We start from the raw sequence: 13,489 nt of genomic DNA, 5'->3' as shown, positions 1-13,489 counted from the left end.
AGGAAAAATATCTGATGGCTTCCAACCCTAACTTGACAATTTTTTAAAAAAAATCTGGAAACTGAGCCTCGGCTCTAGCATTCCGTCTTGGGTCGCCAAATTTTAGCCACAGCGCTACAACAGTTCCCCCACAACAATCGTTATCTGCGAGTTATTCCGATTTCTGATTATAGGCAGACATTGGGTCCATTCTGGGGTGTCTGTGTGTGTGTGTGGGGGGAAATAACAACCCCCCCCCCAGCTAGGGTTGCCAGCTCTGAGTTGGAAAATATCTGGAGATTTGGGGGTGGATCCTGGGAAGGGCAGTGTGCCACCTCAGTAGGGTACAATGCCACAGAGTCAATCCTCCAAAGCAGCCATTTTCTCCAGGGGAACTGTTCTCGGTCATCTGGAGAGCAGTTGTAAAAGAGGGAGATCTCCAGGTGCCACCTGCAGGCTGGCAAACCTTCCCCAGCAGCCGCATAAGATCTTTTCTTATTAAGGCCAATAAAAAAAAAATGCTACAAAGCAGCGCGCAAGCTTTCGCATTCCCCAGAGGTCTTCCTCAGGGAATGGCCAACCGAAGAGGCAAAAAAAGGGGGTGGGGAGTGAGGCGGCGACCGAAACCTGAGCGGGCCGGCCAAGCCGACCGCGGGCTCCTCCCCTCGCTGCCTATTGAGGAGCGTGTGCGGGGCTTTGACGTCATTCTTGTCAGTGTCAGCACATGGATGTGCAAATGCTCTGAGCGCCGCGCAAGAGCCCCAGCCAGCTCCGAGGTCTGGGCGGAGCGAGAGGGAGAGCCAGGGAGCTCGAAAGCGCCGCTCGGCTTTGGCTTGGCTGGGCTGGCCGGCTGGCTCCCTTCTTCTTCTTTTTTTAATTTTTTTAAAAAATTTCCTCTCCTGCTGCCGGGGCTGGAAAGAAAAAGAAAAAAAGACACCAAGAGTGCAAGTGGACGTCCCGATTCTCCTGGAGCGTCTTGAAGCGGCTGTAATTTTACCGTGGAGCCCCTGTTTTTGTTTGTTAATTGGTGGTAATCCCTAAAGACTGTTTTGGGATTTTCCCTCTCCTCTTAATAATTGTAGTAATAATAATATTTTTTTTAAAAATTGAGAGAAAATGGCTCCCCCTCTTCCTCTGAACCCAACTTTCCTACCTCCAACCTACGGCGTGCTGAAGTCTCTGCTGGAAAACCCTCTTAAGCTACCGCTGCATCAAGAAGACGGTGAGAGTGAGCGATGGGGGGGGGGGAGAATAATATACCTGGGGGGATTTTTTTAAAAAGTGGCAAGGGTTTTGCCCTAAATAGCTCCCCATCCCCAAATCTGTTTGTCTTTTGCAGTACAATTTCGTAGCCCACAATTTTGGCAAAGCAGGTGAGATCACTGTGCAAGTGTGCATTGAAAAACAAACTTCTTATGCACGGTCCTATCCTTGTTTACTCAGAAGAAAGTCAGTGTGAGTTCAGAGGTGTTTACTCTCTGATAAGCGTACTTGGGAGTGCGGTGCGGTTATGCATCCCCCGTCTATACACTTCAGAGTGTTCATGTATGCATGAGAGTGTATTCCACCCCTTGGGATCAAGCCCCATTTCAACACCATGGACTTTTACTTCAAGTGAATATGCACAGGATTGGATTTTGACTGGTTTGCTATAGTACGGTGTTAAACTGAAAAACAAATGGGCTTCTTTTTTTCTCTTACTTGATATTTCTGCTGCAGCCAGAGGTGTAATTGGTCTCTCTCCCCCCCCCCCAGCAGATTCTGAAGGCTATTAAAATAGGGAATGAAGATGTGAGTGGTATTTAAAAGCATTGGAAGAGTCCTGCATGCATTTTACTTGAGCCATTGCTTTCTATGGACCTTGATTCTAGGAAAATGTGCTTAGGGTTGCAGCCAAAATAATATGCAGTTTCTCACAGGCGTATGAGTTTACACTGGCATGCGTACACAGACACACACGCGCACACACACTGATCTTCCATGGGATTTTTTAAAAAATAAAACAAGTTAAAGAGAATGAAGGTGCACAAATGTATTTCCAGATATGCACCTAAATAAAAATGAAAACATTACCAAATGAATCCTACAACTGAAAAGTTGCAGGAGATGGTTTTTAATGTGCCTCTGATGTCTTATTAATTATTTTGGAGGTTTTCAAAATATAGGTGATATGAACAAAATTCCCATAAGTTTCATGTGCAAATTACAGTTCACAACCCGTTAAAATCCATAGTCATGTTACCTATTAATGGTTGTGGACTGTACAGTACTCAAGGTTTCTCTAAAGTTTTTTTAGACAATTTTGTGTTCTGTCTAGGCTGTATTTGAATTATGTGGTGTTTGTATGCATGCCTTACTCTTATGTATGTTTACACCAAAGAAAGTCGCACTATGTTTATTGTATTTGCTCCCAAACAAATATGCAGAGGATTGCTTAGTCTTGGAAGTGATTCATTACGAAATTTTCAACGAAAGCCAAAAATAACAAAAGGGATACTGAAATCACTTGTTTTCCTGGAGGAAAGATTTAGGAAAAAAATAGATAATAGCAAATTATAAATGTTCAGTTGCTGTGGGGTCTATATCCAAGTAAAACATGTGAGAACCAGTGCATCTTTCTAGCACCTTGTTAAATCTTTCTAATAAATGAACAGATTTTGAGTCCAGTAGCACCTTTAAGATCAACAGAGGTATATTCAAGGTATTTGAAGAAGTGAGCATGCACACGAAAGCTCATACCTTGAATAAAGCTTTGTTGGTCTTAAAGGTGCCACCGGACTCTACATTTGTTCTACTGCTTCAGACCAACACGGCTACCCACCTGGATCTCTCTAATAAATGTTTACTGTCTTTTTAGCCAAAGCAGCATTAGCGGTACAATTACTGGTTTGCATCTCAATACTAAACCTTATTTGCATGGATATGATGATGGAAGGTCTATGGCTATAGGATATTGCTTGCCACAGTAGACCAAAAGGGCTGTCCCACAACATATACCATGAGTTCCCCCCCATTCTAAAATTTCCCTGTGGGGGGAAGACGCAGATGCCATGGAGCAAACAGTAGCTGTTTACTTGAAAAATATCTGACTGGTGGGAACCATCAGATACCCCTGGCCCTCACTTCTTCAAGTAAAAATTCAGCTTCCCCAACTATATTTCAGGTTGTTGGGTTTTTTTTTAAAAAAATCACAAGATCTAGTCAGTGATTTCCCACTTAATCTGTACTTCCATGTACAGCCGCAGGAAGTTCAAGAAACCCTATGCAGAGTTTCACAATGAGAAGTACCAGTGAAGTCTATGGGACCTGTTTCTGTGTACATAATCCTTGGACTACATCTGCCTGTTTTGATCTTTTGATTTTGAAATGTTTTGGTTGGAAGGGAGAAGTACCAGTGAAGTCTATGGGACCTGCTTCTGTGTAAATAATCCTTGGACTACATCTGCCTGTTTCGATCTTTTGATTTTGTAATGTTTTGGTTGGAAGACTCTTGTACATTTGTTTGTTTGGGTGTATTTGCTTAATCAGCATTATTGTAGCATAATCTCAGGAATTATGAAATTTGAGTTTTACTTTTTCTACCATTGGAACAAAGTTTGAGTCCAGTGGCCCCTTTAAGACCAACGAAGTGTTCAACTTTGTTGGTCTTAAAGGTGACACTGGACTCAGACTTCGTTCTATTACTTCAGAGCAAGGTGGCTACCCACCTGAATTATTCTACCATTGGAAACAATAAGTCTTCATATTGTGAGCCAGTTCGTGTAGTTTTGAAACAGCAAATGTTCCAGGTTATGTCCTAGTTTTTACAGTCTAGACAGCTTTTTTTTAAAGACAGAACGCAAACTTTATACGGTAAACTGTAAAGTCTTGAGGATAGCCTACCAAAAGTTCTCCTATTCAAACCCTATTGAAATGAATGGGAGCAGCACAAGAATGTGTTCTAGCACCGAACTGATTTGTTGCCATGAGATTGTGCAAGACACCTTCCCTGTGGGTAGTACTCCTATAGGAAACTCCTTCCCTATCTTTCCTTCTGGTAGGAAGAACTCTTAGATTAGTGCTTGAAGCTCATGCTTGCTTGAAGCCATGAATGCCAGTGGGATGCCTAATTAAAAACAGAGGTGAGCACCATGAACAGATTCTGTAAATTAAGCATTTAGCCAGACCTTTTTGTTTTGTTTTGTTCTCCAGCAAGAGGAGAGATGGGCCCAGAGAAATAATCAGTTATTGTCCAAGGAATAATTCTTAGTTTCTCATAGCAGAAAAGAGCAGGCAAATCCTTTGGGATCGTATTGACCCCCTCTTCCTTTCTTTCTGTCTGTGTTTTGTAGCATTTTGTAAAGAAAAAGACAAAGAAAAAAAGCTGGACGATGACAACAGCAATGCCACTGTGCCACAGTCAGCGTTCTTGGGTCCTACATTATGGGACAAAACACTTCCGTACGATGGTGACACTTTCCAGTTGGAATACATGGACCTGGAAGAATTTCTCTCGGAAAATGGCATTCCACCCAGCCCTGCTCAGCATGACCACAGCCCACACCAACCAGCTATCCAGCAAGCTACCTCAGCAGCACCTTCTGTCATGGACCTCAGCAGCAGAGCATCCACGTCGGTTCACTCGACCATGGTCTCTCAAAACTGCATGCAGACTCCAGTCAGGCCAGGTAATTCTGCCATTCCAGTATCCTTAGCAGCATCTGAGTTATAATCAAGCAAACGGAAGTATCCTTCGCTTGGGTGCCCCATAGGAGTGAGTCACACACACAGCCAGCAGTCCATGTGAGGGGGCGCTCCTGTACATCCTGACCCTTGAACATTCTGGAGGAAGTCCAGTTGGCTAAGCTGGAACTTTCCCCCCCTGTTACTAAGTAGGAATGAGGGAACCCATTTGCTAGCGACTTCTTTCCTGCTGTTCAGGTATCATTGGGTCCAGGGATTGTGAGAGCAATCACCTTTCAAAATGTCACCATTCCAAATCAAGAGGCCAGCTAGTGTTTCTGTGGTAAGGAGTTGTGTCAATAGCTCTGCCCACATGGTGTCCCTGGATATAAATATTGCCTCAGTGGTATGAAAAGTGACTCCCACATCACTGTCAGTAATGTATGATCTGGACCTAAGTTGTGATTAAGAGCACACAGTCTTTGTCTTTTTTCTCTTGGACCTTCCTAGAATTTTACAAATCCCAATGATTGTTTTCTGTTTCAAGAATTTATTCCACACAGAGGAAGTCAATACACTCGTGCTAGTAACAAACACAGGTGCGCTTCAGGACCAATGGATGAAATTCTAGAGTAACCTATTTGTTTTGAATAATAAGCTCTTCATCATGAAAGTAGCTAAAAACAAAATGAAAAGATAAATCTGTGCCTTCCAAATAAGGATTTTGTAATGTGAAGCAGTGCTTGATTGTGCATGAGTCAGCAAGAGTTCATTGTAGTAGTTACCATTAGGATCAGGGCCACATTGTTACTACGGTTGATTAGAGAGAAGGTCACCAGTCTGGACTTTAAAATCCAACAGCATTTTGGATGGGACCTTCTTGGCTAATGGGTTTGAGGGTGATTCCTTACACATTTTCAGTGGAAACATGGTATTCGCAAACCTGTTTTACTTGTAAAATAATGTTGTGTGGGAGGGAAAGGAATCTGCAGGGGAACATTAGCAGATAGGCTAAGGGCAAAGCACCCCCTTCCATATGTAGAGTTTCCCTTGCAAATGCCTCCATTCTTGGGCAGTTTTTATTTATTTATTTATTTTGCATCCAGCTTTTGTAACCAGAACTGAGGCCAACTGAGGTGGGGGAGAATTGTTGGACATTTAAGGGGTTAAGTAAACCTCCCACGTGCTGAAACCTCTTATGACCCAACATTTGTGCTATCTAGCAAATACACCTTTGGGAATATGTGACTGCAGAGAAAACTAGTTTCAGCCAGACTTTTTAAAAGCTCTCACCTGAGCATCTTCACATGGAATTACTCTTTGAGAATTAGCCACCTGCAGAACCTTTCTGGAAGCATTTCTGCAAACAAGACCTCACGGAGTACAAACCTGTTTATAGATACACCAAGGAAATGCTGTAGTCCCCACCTGACATTGTTTACTTGGAGGTGTTCACGTGATTGCTTTAAAAAATATATGAGTGAGTTAGGAGCATTACACTGAAAATGAGGGATGATGTTCTACTAAGAAATGATTCAACCAAATATAACAGAGAAGCAGCCTAGAATTTTTTTAACGTTAAATCAATAACTCCACAGACTCCAAAGGATAATGAATGTATTGTCCACAATGGTTATGTTTTCTTGAAATCTTTCCCTTTGGAATTAGAGAGATCGTGTAGACTGTAGGACATCTGGCAATTCTAACTGTATAGTCCTAAGCAGAGTTACAGCTCTCTAAGTCCGTTGACTTTAATGTGCTTAGGATGGTATAAAACTCCTCGGATTGCACTACAAATCAGAGAAAATATAATTCATTCTCTTTGGTGTTTATTTTTGCTCATCATGCTCATGTGAAAAACAGAAGTGGCTCTTCAAGAGCAGGAAACCACTCCTTTCTCCTGTCCTGGGATGACCAGTTGTGTTGGAACATGAAAGACTATTGTCAGAAACCATCAGATAAGAAGACAAAATAAATTCTTTGGGGGGCAGAAGAGAAGAATGGTGTGAAACTGCACTCTGTAAAACTGTGCTTTCTTCCTAGTTCAGAAACAAAGGCTGCAAACTGTCACAAACTGGGTGGAATGCGTGTAGGTTTCACACATATTAAGTCTGCACTTAATAATAGCTTTCTTGTGTGAACAGACCATCCAGACTGAATTTGTGTATCTTCCAAAGTCCGTTCAAATGCAGTAGCTTTCAGGGCTGACAATTCGCACAAATCGCACATTCAGCCAGGAGTCCTCCAGTGCTGATCACTGCAGAAACATGAACATGAGCATGTGAATTGGTGCAAAGTCATTTCTTACCATTTTTTTTTTTTTGGAGGGCTGCTCTTTGCAGTTTAAATTCATTTGGTTGAAAAGGGTCGTTTAACATATTACACAGTGACTGACATGCCTATTGTTCACTGAATGCACATCACAGCAGAGACCCCTGGGCATGCACAGGTCATATTTTTAGAGTTTTTTTGTAAAACGTTTTAGGTACAAGCATGGACGGCTTCAAAAGGGAATTAGATAAGCATATGGAGCAGAGGTCCCTCAGTGGCTATTAGCCACAAGGTATAGATAGGGGCTCTGGGGCAAGTGATGCTCTGTCTTCTAGGTGCTTGGGGGGGGGGGTCAACAGTGGGAGGGCTTCTAATGTCCTGACCCCACTGGTGGACCTCCTGATGGCACTGGTATTTATGGCCACTGTGTGATATAGACTGTTGGACTGGATGGGCCTTTGGCCTGATCCAACATTGGCGTCTCTTATGTTCTTAAGTGTATGCTTTACATTTGTATGTAAAATGCCTGGCCCCAACTTAAGTTTGTTGAGGCAGTGTGAATGTGAGTGGGTGGCGCAGCTGGAGCATAGAATCGGTGAATGGGATAGGAGTACCTCACTCTGTTGAATCCCTGCTTCTCATCTGTGTATGTCTTTCTAGCACCATTTCATTCTGTCTTCACCACACCCAAGCTGGGCACATTCCTGGTCGTGGAGTCTAGCTGGGAACAAAAGGGGGGGTGGTTGGTGGTTTGCCCTTTGCGGGGGAGAACCCGTGGGCATGAAGTGGGTTCAGCCCCCCCTCCCCTTCCCTAGCTGACTCTCCCCTGCAAGTGCCTCGCTCACATTGCAAGACAAACATAAGTTTGGGAACCTCGCCCTAGAGGAGGAGAATAAAATTCTTTCTTAAAGCAACATTTTAAGGAAATGTTGTACACATTTAGGTAAGTACAAGACTTCTGTGGTCATTGTTTGAAAGCAAATTGAAACACTCAGAAGGGGCGTGTGGCATAGTCTTCCTGGCAGCCCCCTTATGGAGAGCCTCTAGTCTTTCAAGCACTCCCCCACCAAACGTTCCTTTTGGATGGAAGGCTAACGCGTTAGAGAGGAGGGCGAGGCTTGTCTGACGCGTAAGCTTTTGATGCGCTTAGATGCTCTGACACGGGGGATTCTTTCATATGAGCAAAATCCTCCATGCGCTTTTTGAGGTGGTATAGTTTCATGGAGGACTGTACCACGTGCCTTCTGTTTGTTTGGACTGGCGCTCACATATACCAGATGTACAGACATGCGACGAAGGAGCAAAAGCGATTAGGAGTCGGTAATCCTTCCCTGCTCCCTTTTCGGAGGCCTCGGAAGGCAGCCAACTTTTAATGATCACCTGGCAGAATTAATTTGCACCCTCTGCTTTAGGTTAGCTGCCTGCGTGATTTAAACACTCGGTTTATTGTGGTGAGGTCTTCCCACCCCCTCCCCAAACTGTTCATAGCACTGCAGGGAATTTCAAGCATTTTTCTAAGCTCAGCCATCACAGAAAGCGTCTGGATTGTAGAGTTTGTTGGATTCTTCCCTTGCTTAATAATGATGCCTTAGTCTAAGAGACTGCCTTCCATTTAGGACTGCAAAACATTGGTGTAATATTGAGGAAAGGTACTTTTGAGCATGTGCAGAGTGACGTTCCCTCCCCAGTGAGTGACACCCCCCCACACACAACACTCATATAGCCAGAATGATAGGAAGGGGCTACAGGGTTAGGACCCATTTAGGAATCATTATGGGTTCCTCAGCAGGGCTTGATATGAAGCAGGCCCAGGGCACCATGGAATAATGGATTCTTCCTTCCTTCCTCCAGTACAGTTTTGCCAGTGGAAAATCTCTTTCCTGGACAAGCACAACCTGTTTCCCTAAGCAGCCTGGACTGTTTTTGATGGGGAAGGAGAATGTAAATGGGATGGGAGGAAAGTTAAAACTTTCCTCAATACCATGGCTTCCATCTGTACCCCCACCCTCCAATACTGGCCGTTGATTTTAAGGCCTAATAACTTACTGGTCCATAGTGGTAGAAATTTACAGAAAGACTTCAGCCCCAGTACGTTTTGCTTAGCTTCTGTATTTATGTATTATGGGGATTTATATGCATATAAAAAGTATTGTTGCAATTCTGAATTCAGAGCTGTCCTTGATCAGAGCAGAGAATACAGTGCATAAATCCCCCTATCCAAAGCACAGTGATCTGAGTAAGTCACCTGTGGGTTTTCACAAAAAAATCTGTTTTGAAGGGAAGCCCAGAAATCTCTCTTTGGAAGTAATTAATGGTTCATCTATGGCAAAAAAAACTGTGATAATTTTCATTATAAAAATGTTTCAAGAGCTGCAGAAACAGCAAAACGGGCATTTTGAAGTGCAGGTGGCTTGAGTCATGACAAAGTTTGGTAGAATAAAGTTTTCACGTAGGCATTTTCTTTCCAGGATCGGACAGTTGCAGGCCCGTGCAACTCATGCCTCACTGTTACATAGTGCCAGCCCTGCAGATCCAACCCGTGTAATCTGTAATTTTTGAATCGGGTCCTTAGAGATCTAAGCTCAGTATTTCTGGTGGTGATGGGGATTTGCTTTTGATTGCTTTGTGACATAATAATTTGACTCTAAACTTGAGAAGTCGTAGTTGCTGGACTGGGGAACGTGTAGTTCCCTTGACTGTGTTGCTTTCAAAGCTATGATGTCACACTAATAATTACACTCCTGTTTACTGAAACACATGTATTCTGCGGTGTGTTCGCGGTCCTCGGAGACTCATCTTGTGTGATGTTGTTATCACCACTTCTCTTGAAGACGAATATGTAGAAAATGAAAACCTGTTCCTCTTGCGTCTTTAAAAACAATCTCATGCTGGTGGATCAGAGCCAATCAAACCTGAACCAAATGGGCTTCTGCTAGTCTCCCTGGGCTGTAGGGGAGAGTTTCCTGGCAGAATACGGCTAGCTGTGTAGAAGTAACTATGCTATTTTTTGCATATATATTTGCTGTCCCTGGTTCACACTTACAGTGACAGTGAATGTCATGGGTCCCTTGGGCTGCTGAAGTAGCATGCCAGGATTTACTGTACCAGCCTTGGCAAGTGCTTAATCTTAGGACTCAACCCTGGAATGTGTGAAGCAAAAATAGACAGAAGTACCCCAGATTAGGTGCAGAGTGCATTTTTCGCATCCTGAGTAACTGCAGAGAGTCTGCACACATTAGGGATTAGGGGAAAGGCTTGTGGTCCGGAAGGTGTTTTTGTTTCTGACAGAACTGAACTTGAGCGTATCTTTTTTGAGAAACCAAACACGGCTGTATCTATCTTGAATTCCATCCTTCCTCCTTGGAACCTGGGGCAACATATATGGATCTCCCCGCGTCTGTTTTTTTCTCACGACAACCCTGTGAGATAGGCTAAGCCACAAGAGAGTGACTGGTCTAAGGCCACCTAATGAATTTGAGGGAGGGCTTTTGTATTTATAGGAGGCTGTCACCAGGAGGCACGAGGTTTGAACCCAGGTCAGTTTGGTATAGTGGTTAGGAGCAGAGACTCTAATCTGAAGAACTGGGTTTGATTCCCCACTCCTCCACATATAGCCAGGTGGGCAACCTCGGGTCAGTCAGAGTTCTCTCAGAGCTGTTCTCTCAAGAGCAGTTCCCTCAGAGCTCTCTCAGCCTCACCTTCCTCCCAGGGTGTCTGTTGTGGGGTGGGGAAGGGAAGGGATTGTAAGCCGCTCTGAGACTCTGAGTGAAGGGTGGGTATAAATCCTACTCTTCTTCTTCTCCCAGATTTTAGTCCAAGACCCTAATCACTGTAGTGTACTGGCGCAATTTAAGGATGGGTTTTTTCCTTAGAATATTTTGTACTGCAAGTAACATGGATCTTAAAGGAAACTCCTAGAATCAAACTTTAGGCAGAGAGTGTATTTCTAAAGATTTTTGGATGTCAGAACTGGAAAAAAAACCCTTGGGTCTGTTGGAGCTCTTAGGAGGAAAGGCAGCATGGTATAGCCCAGTCATGTCAGGTCTTGGAAGCTAAGCAGGGTCAGTACTTGGAAGGGAGACCACCAAGAAAGACTCTGCAGAGGAAGGCAGTGGCAAGCCACCTCTGCTTCTCATTGGACTTGAAAGCTCCTCGCTGGGGTCGCTATAAGTCAGCTGCAACATGATGGCACTTTACACACACATTGGAGCATTTGTTCTGTAGTTCTTTTTTTTTTTAGAATTTAGAGAATCTTTGCTTCCTTTAATCAAGTTTCAGGCAATCATGGATGCAAGAAATATATTTGAAAACTGGACAGAAAGAAGCTCAGTTTCATAGTGTGTGTTTGTTTCTTCAGATTTTATGGCTGCAAGCCATAATTCATGTAACCACCAAAGGCACGGTGGATTCTCTGTTTTTGCAAGGTTTGCAGGTGGCGTATCCAGTGTCATTCTAAATCCATGGCAGAGCTCTGACAATGCCTAAACATTAGGATCAGTTTGCAATCTGTGTTGAAATAGCCTGGTCTGCCACACCTTCACTCATCATGTGAATTGGCCTGAAGTCTAGATCCTTTAGCTGTTCCACACAAGATGTAGAAAAATATGATAGACTAAGGCTGTGATCACACTAAATAATCCACTTTCAATGCACTTTACACTTCCGCATTGTCATTTTTGTCACTTGTTTGTCCCTACTGCTACAGGGTTCCTGCCCCCCCCCCATGTGTTTTGCTCTCTCTAGTAGTCCCAGAGGTAGCAAAACACATGTGGAAAAGAGGGAAACCCAAAGCAATAGGGATAAAACAGGGACATAAATGACAGTGCGGAAATTGTGTGACCTAGCAAAATCCAGTTGGAAAGTGCATTGAAAGTGGATTATTTAGTGTGTGTGACCGCAGCCTAAGACCTGTCCTTCACATCCAGCAGAATGAAACAGTACCACCCTGAGGTGTTATAATATCCGCGAGTGAGTGATGTGATTGTTGAATGTCCCCTACCCCAACGTGCACAATCTTTTTTGCAAGTAAAAAGGTAGTACATCAGAAAGCTAGATCATAGTTCTCCTCTTTCTTGCAGTGCTAGTTTTCTGTTTATGGGGAGTTACTTTTTATAGGCTTTAACGCAAAGCACCCTTTCATGAGCATAAGCCCTATTGAATAAGATGAGACTAAGACCTGCTTAGGAACACACCTATAGAGGCATAAAGCATGATTCCATACGCTGAAGGCTGCAGTTTATTTTACCACCTTTGGACTCTACCATTTCATACTGGTGCATATGTAGTTCAGGCCAATTAGATTCTGGACTGTAGCACTTCATACTTCCAGTTTCATAGTTTTGAATATTCCCCACATAAAAATCTTTGTTGCATATGAAAAGCTGAAGTCCTTGTATTCAGAATGTGAGAAGGAGAGGGTTTGTTTAGACCTTACTCCTTGATGTACCAGTTTACTACACAGAGGGAGTTCTTTTTCTGTGAGGGACAGCATTACAACCTCTACCCTGCCTTCAGCTGTGCCTTAACATCCATTGCTGTCCTTGAAAATGATATGCAAATTATGTTAATAGGTTGTGATGAATGATGCAGATTAAGCAGAGGCCTTTTGCTTGGGACTGATTTCCAAGATGGCTGCTGGGGCTCCACCCATTGGCAACCGGTTACTAATTTTTCCACACTACCAAGTGTGAAACTGTCATCCTCTGCACAGTTGAAAAATCAGTGGTTTCCCCCCCCCAAGAGGCAGAGTTAAAAATTATTTATTGGTTACTAGGAGTAATGCCTGTTTTGGGAAGAAATACAACGAGATCTAGAAGGAAGCTCCAGATGAGTGTCCCGACTGTGGCTGGTGGAGTGGCAGAGGGAAGCGGAAAATGGAGGGAGGCAAGCCATGTTTCTTTCCTTCTGCTTAGCTATAAGGCAGGGCTGTCTCAAGTCATTTTGCTGCCCCAAGTGGGTAGAATGGGAGGACAGCCTCATGGTAACAGATATGGTTCTCTCCACCTCTGACTTATTTTTTGAGGGGGAGGGGGGTGTTATGCAGTGGCAGCTAAGGTAGAAAAGCACCTCCTCCTGTGCCATGTTTTCTGGGTTCCAAGGGTCTGGAAAGTAGTTCCATAGCTGATTACACGGTTGCCAACTCTGGGTTGGGAAATACCTGTAGATTTGAGGGGTAGAGCCTGGGGAGGGCAGGGTTTGGGGTGGGGAGGGACCTCAACAGGGTATAATGTCATAGAATCTACTGCCCAAAGCAGCCATTGTCTCCAAGAGAACTGATCTGGGTCATCTGGACATCAGTTTTAATAGCTGAAGCCCTGACTGCTACGTCACATTGGCTGTCATACAGGGGCCATCTCAGCAGGATATAAGGACAGAGAGTCCACCATTTTCTCCGGGGGACCTGATCTCTGCCATCTGGAAAGCAGTTGTAATTCTGAGTGATCTTTAGCCCTCACCTTGAGATTTGCAACCATGGTTTCCCCCAACAGACACTAAGGGGAAATTTATTTTACCTCAGAATATCAACAGCAAACTGTTTAGAATGTTAGAGGGAAAGGCCAGTGAGGCCGCATATGCA

At 43.8% G+C, this 13,489-nt stretch overlaps 1 protein-coding gene across 1 annotated transcript in view; it reads left to right on the top strand.

Moving 5' to 3' along the window:
- The first annotated feature begins 898 nt into the window (after window positions 1-898).
- Window positions 899-13,489, top strand: part of HLF (hepatic leukemia factor) — a 65,909-nt gene continuing 53,318 nt past the window's right edge. The window contains exons 1-2 of the mRNA XM_015429543.1: window positions 899-1,201; window positions 4,311-4,646. Coding sequence (XP_015285029.1) covers window positions 1,096-1,201; window positions 4,311-4,646 — 442 coding nt within the window. The 5' untranslated portion in view covers window positions 899-1,095. The remainder of the gene's footprint in view (window positions 1,202-4,310; window positions 4,647-13,489) is intronic.

This window comes from Gekko japonicus, unplaced genomic scaffold (assembly GCF_001447785.1).
Source record: "Gekko japonicus isolate JY-2015 unplaced genomic scaffold, Gekko_japonicus_V1.1 scaffold340, whole genome shotgun sequence".
Lineage (NCBI taxonomy): Eukaryota > Metazoa > Chordata > Lepidosauria > Squamata > Gekkonidae > Gekko > Gekko japonicus.
Note: the sequence above shows the minus strand (reverse complement) of the source record. Positions and strands in the feature narration are given on the sequence as shown.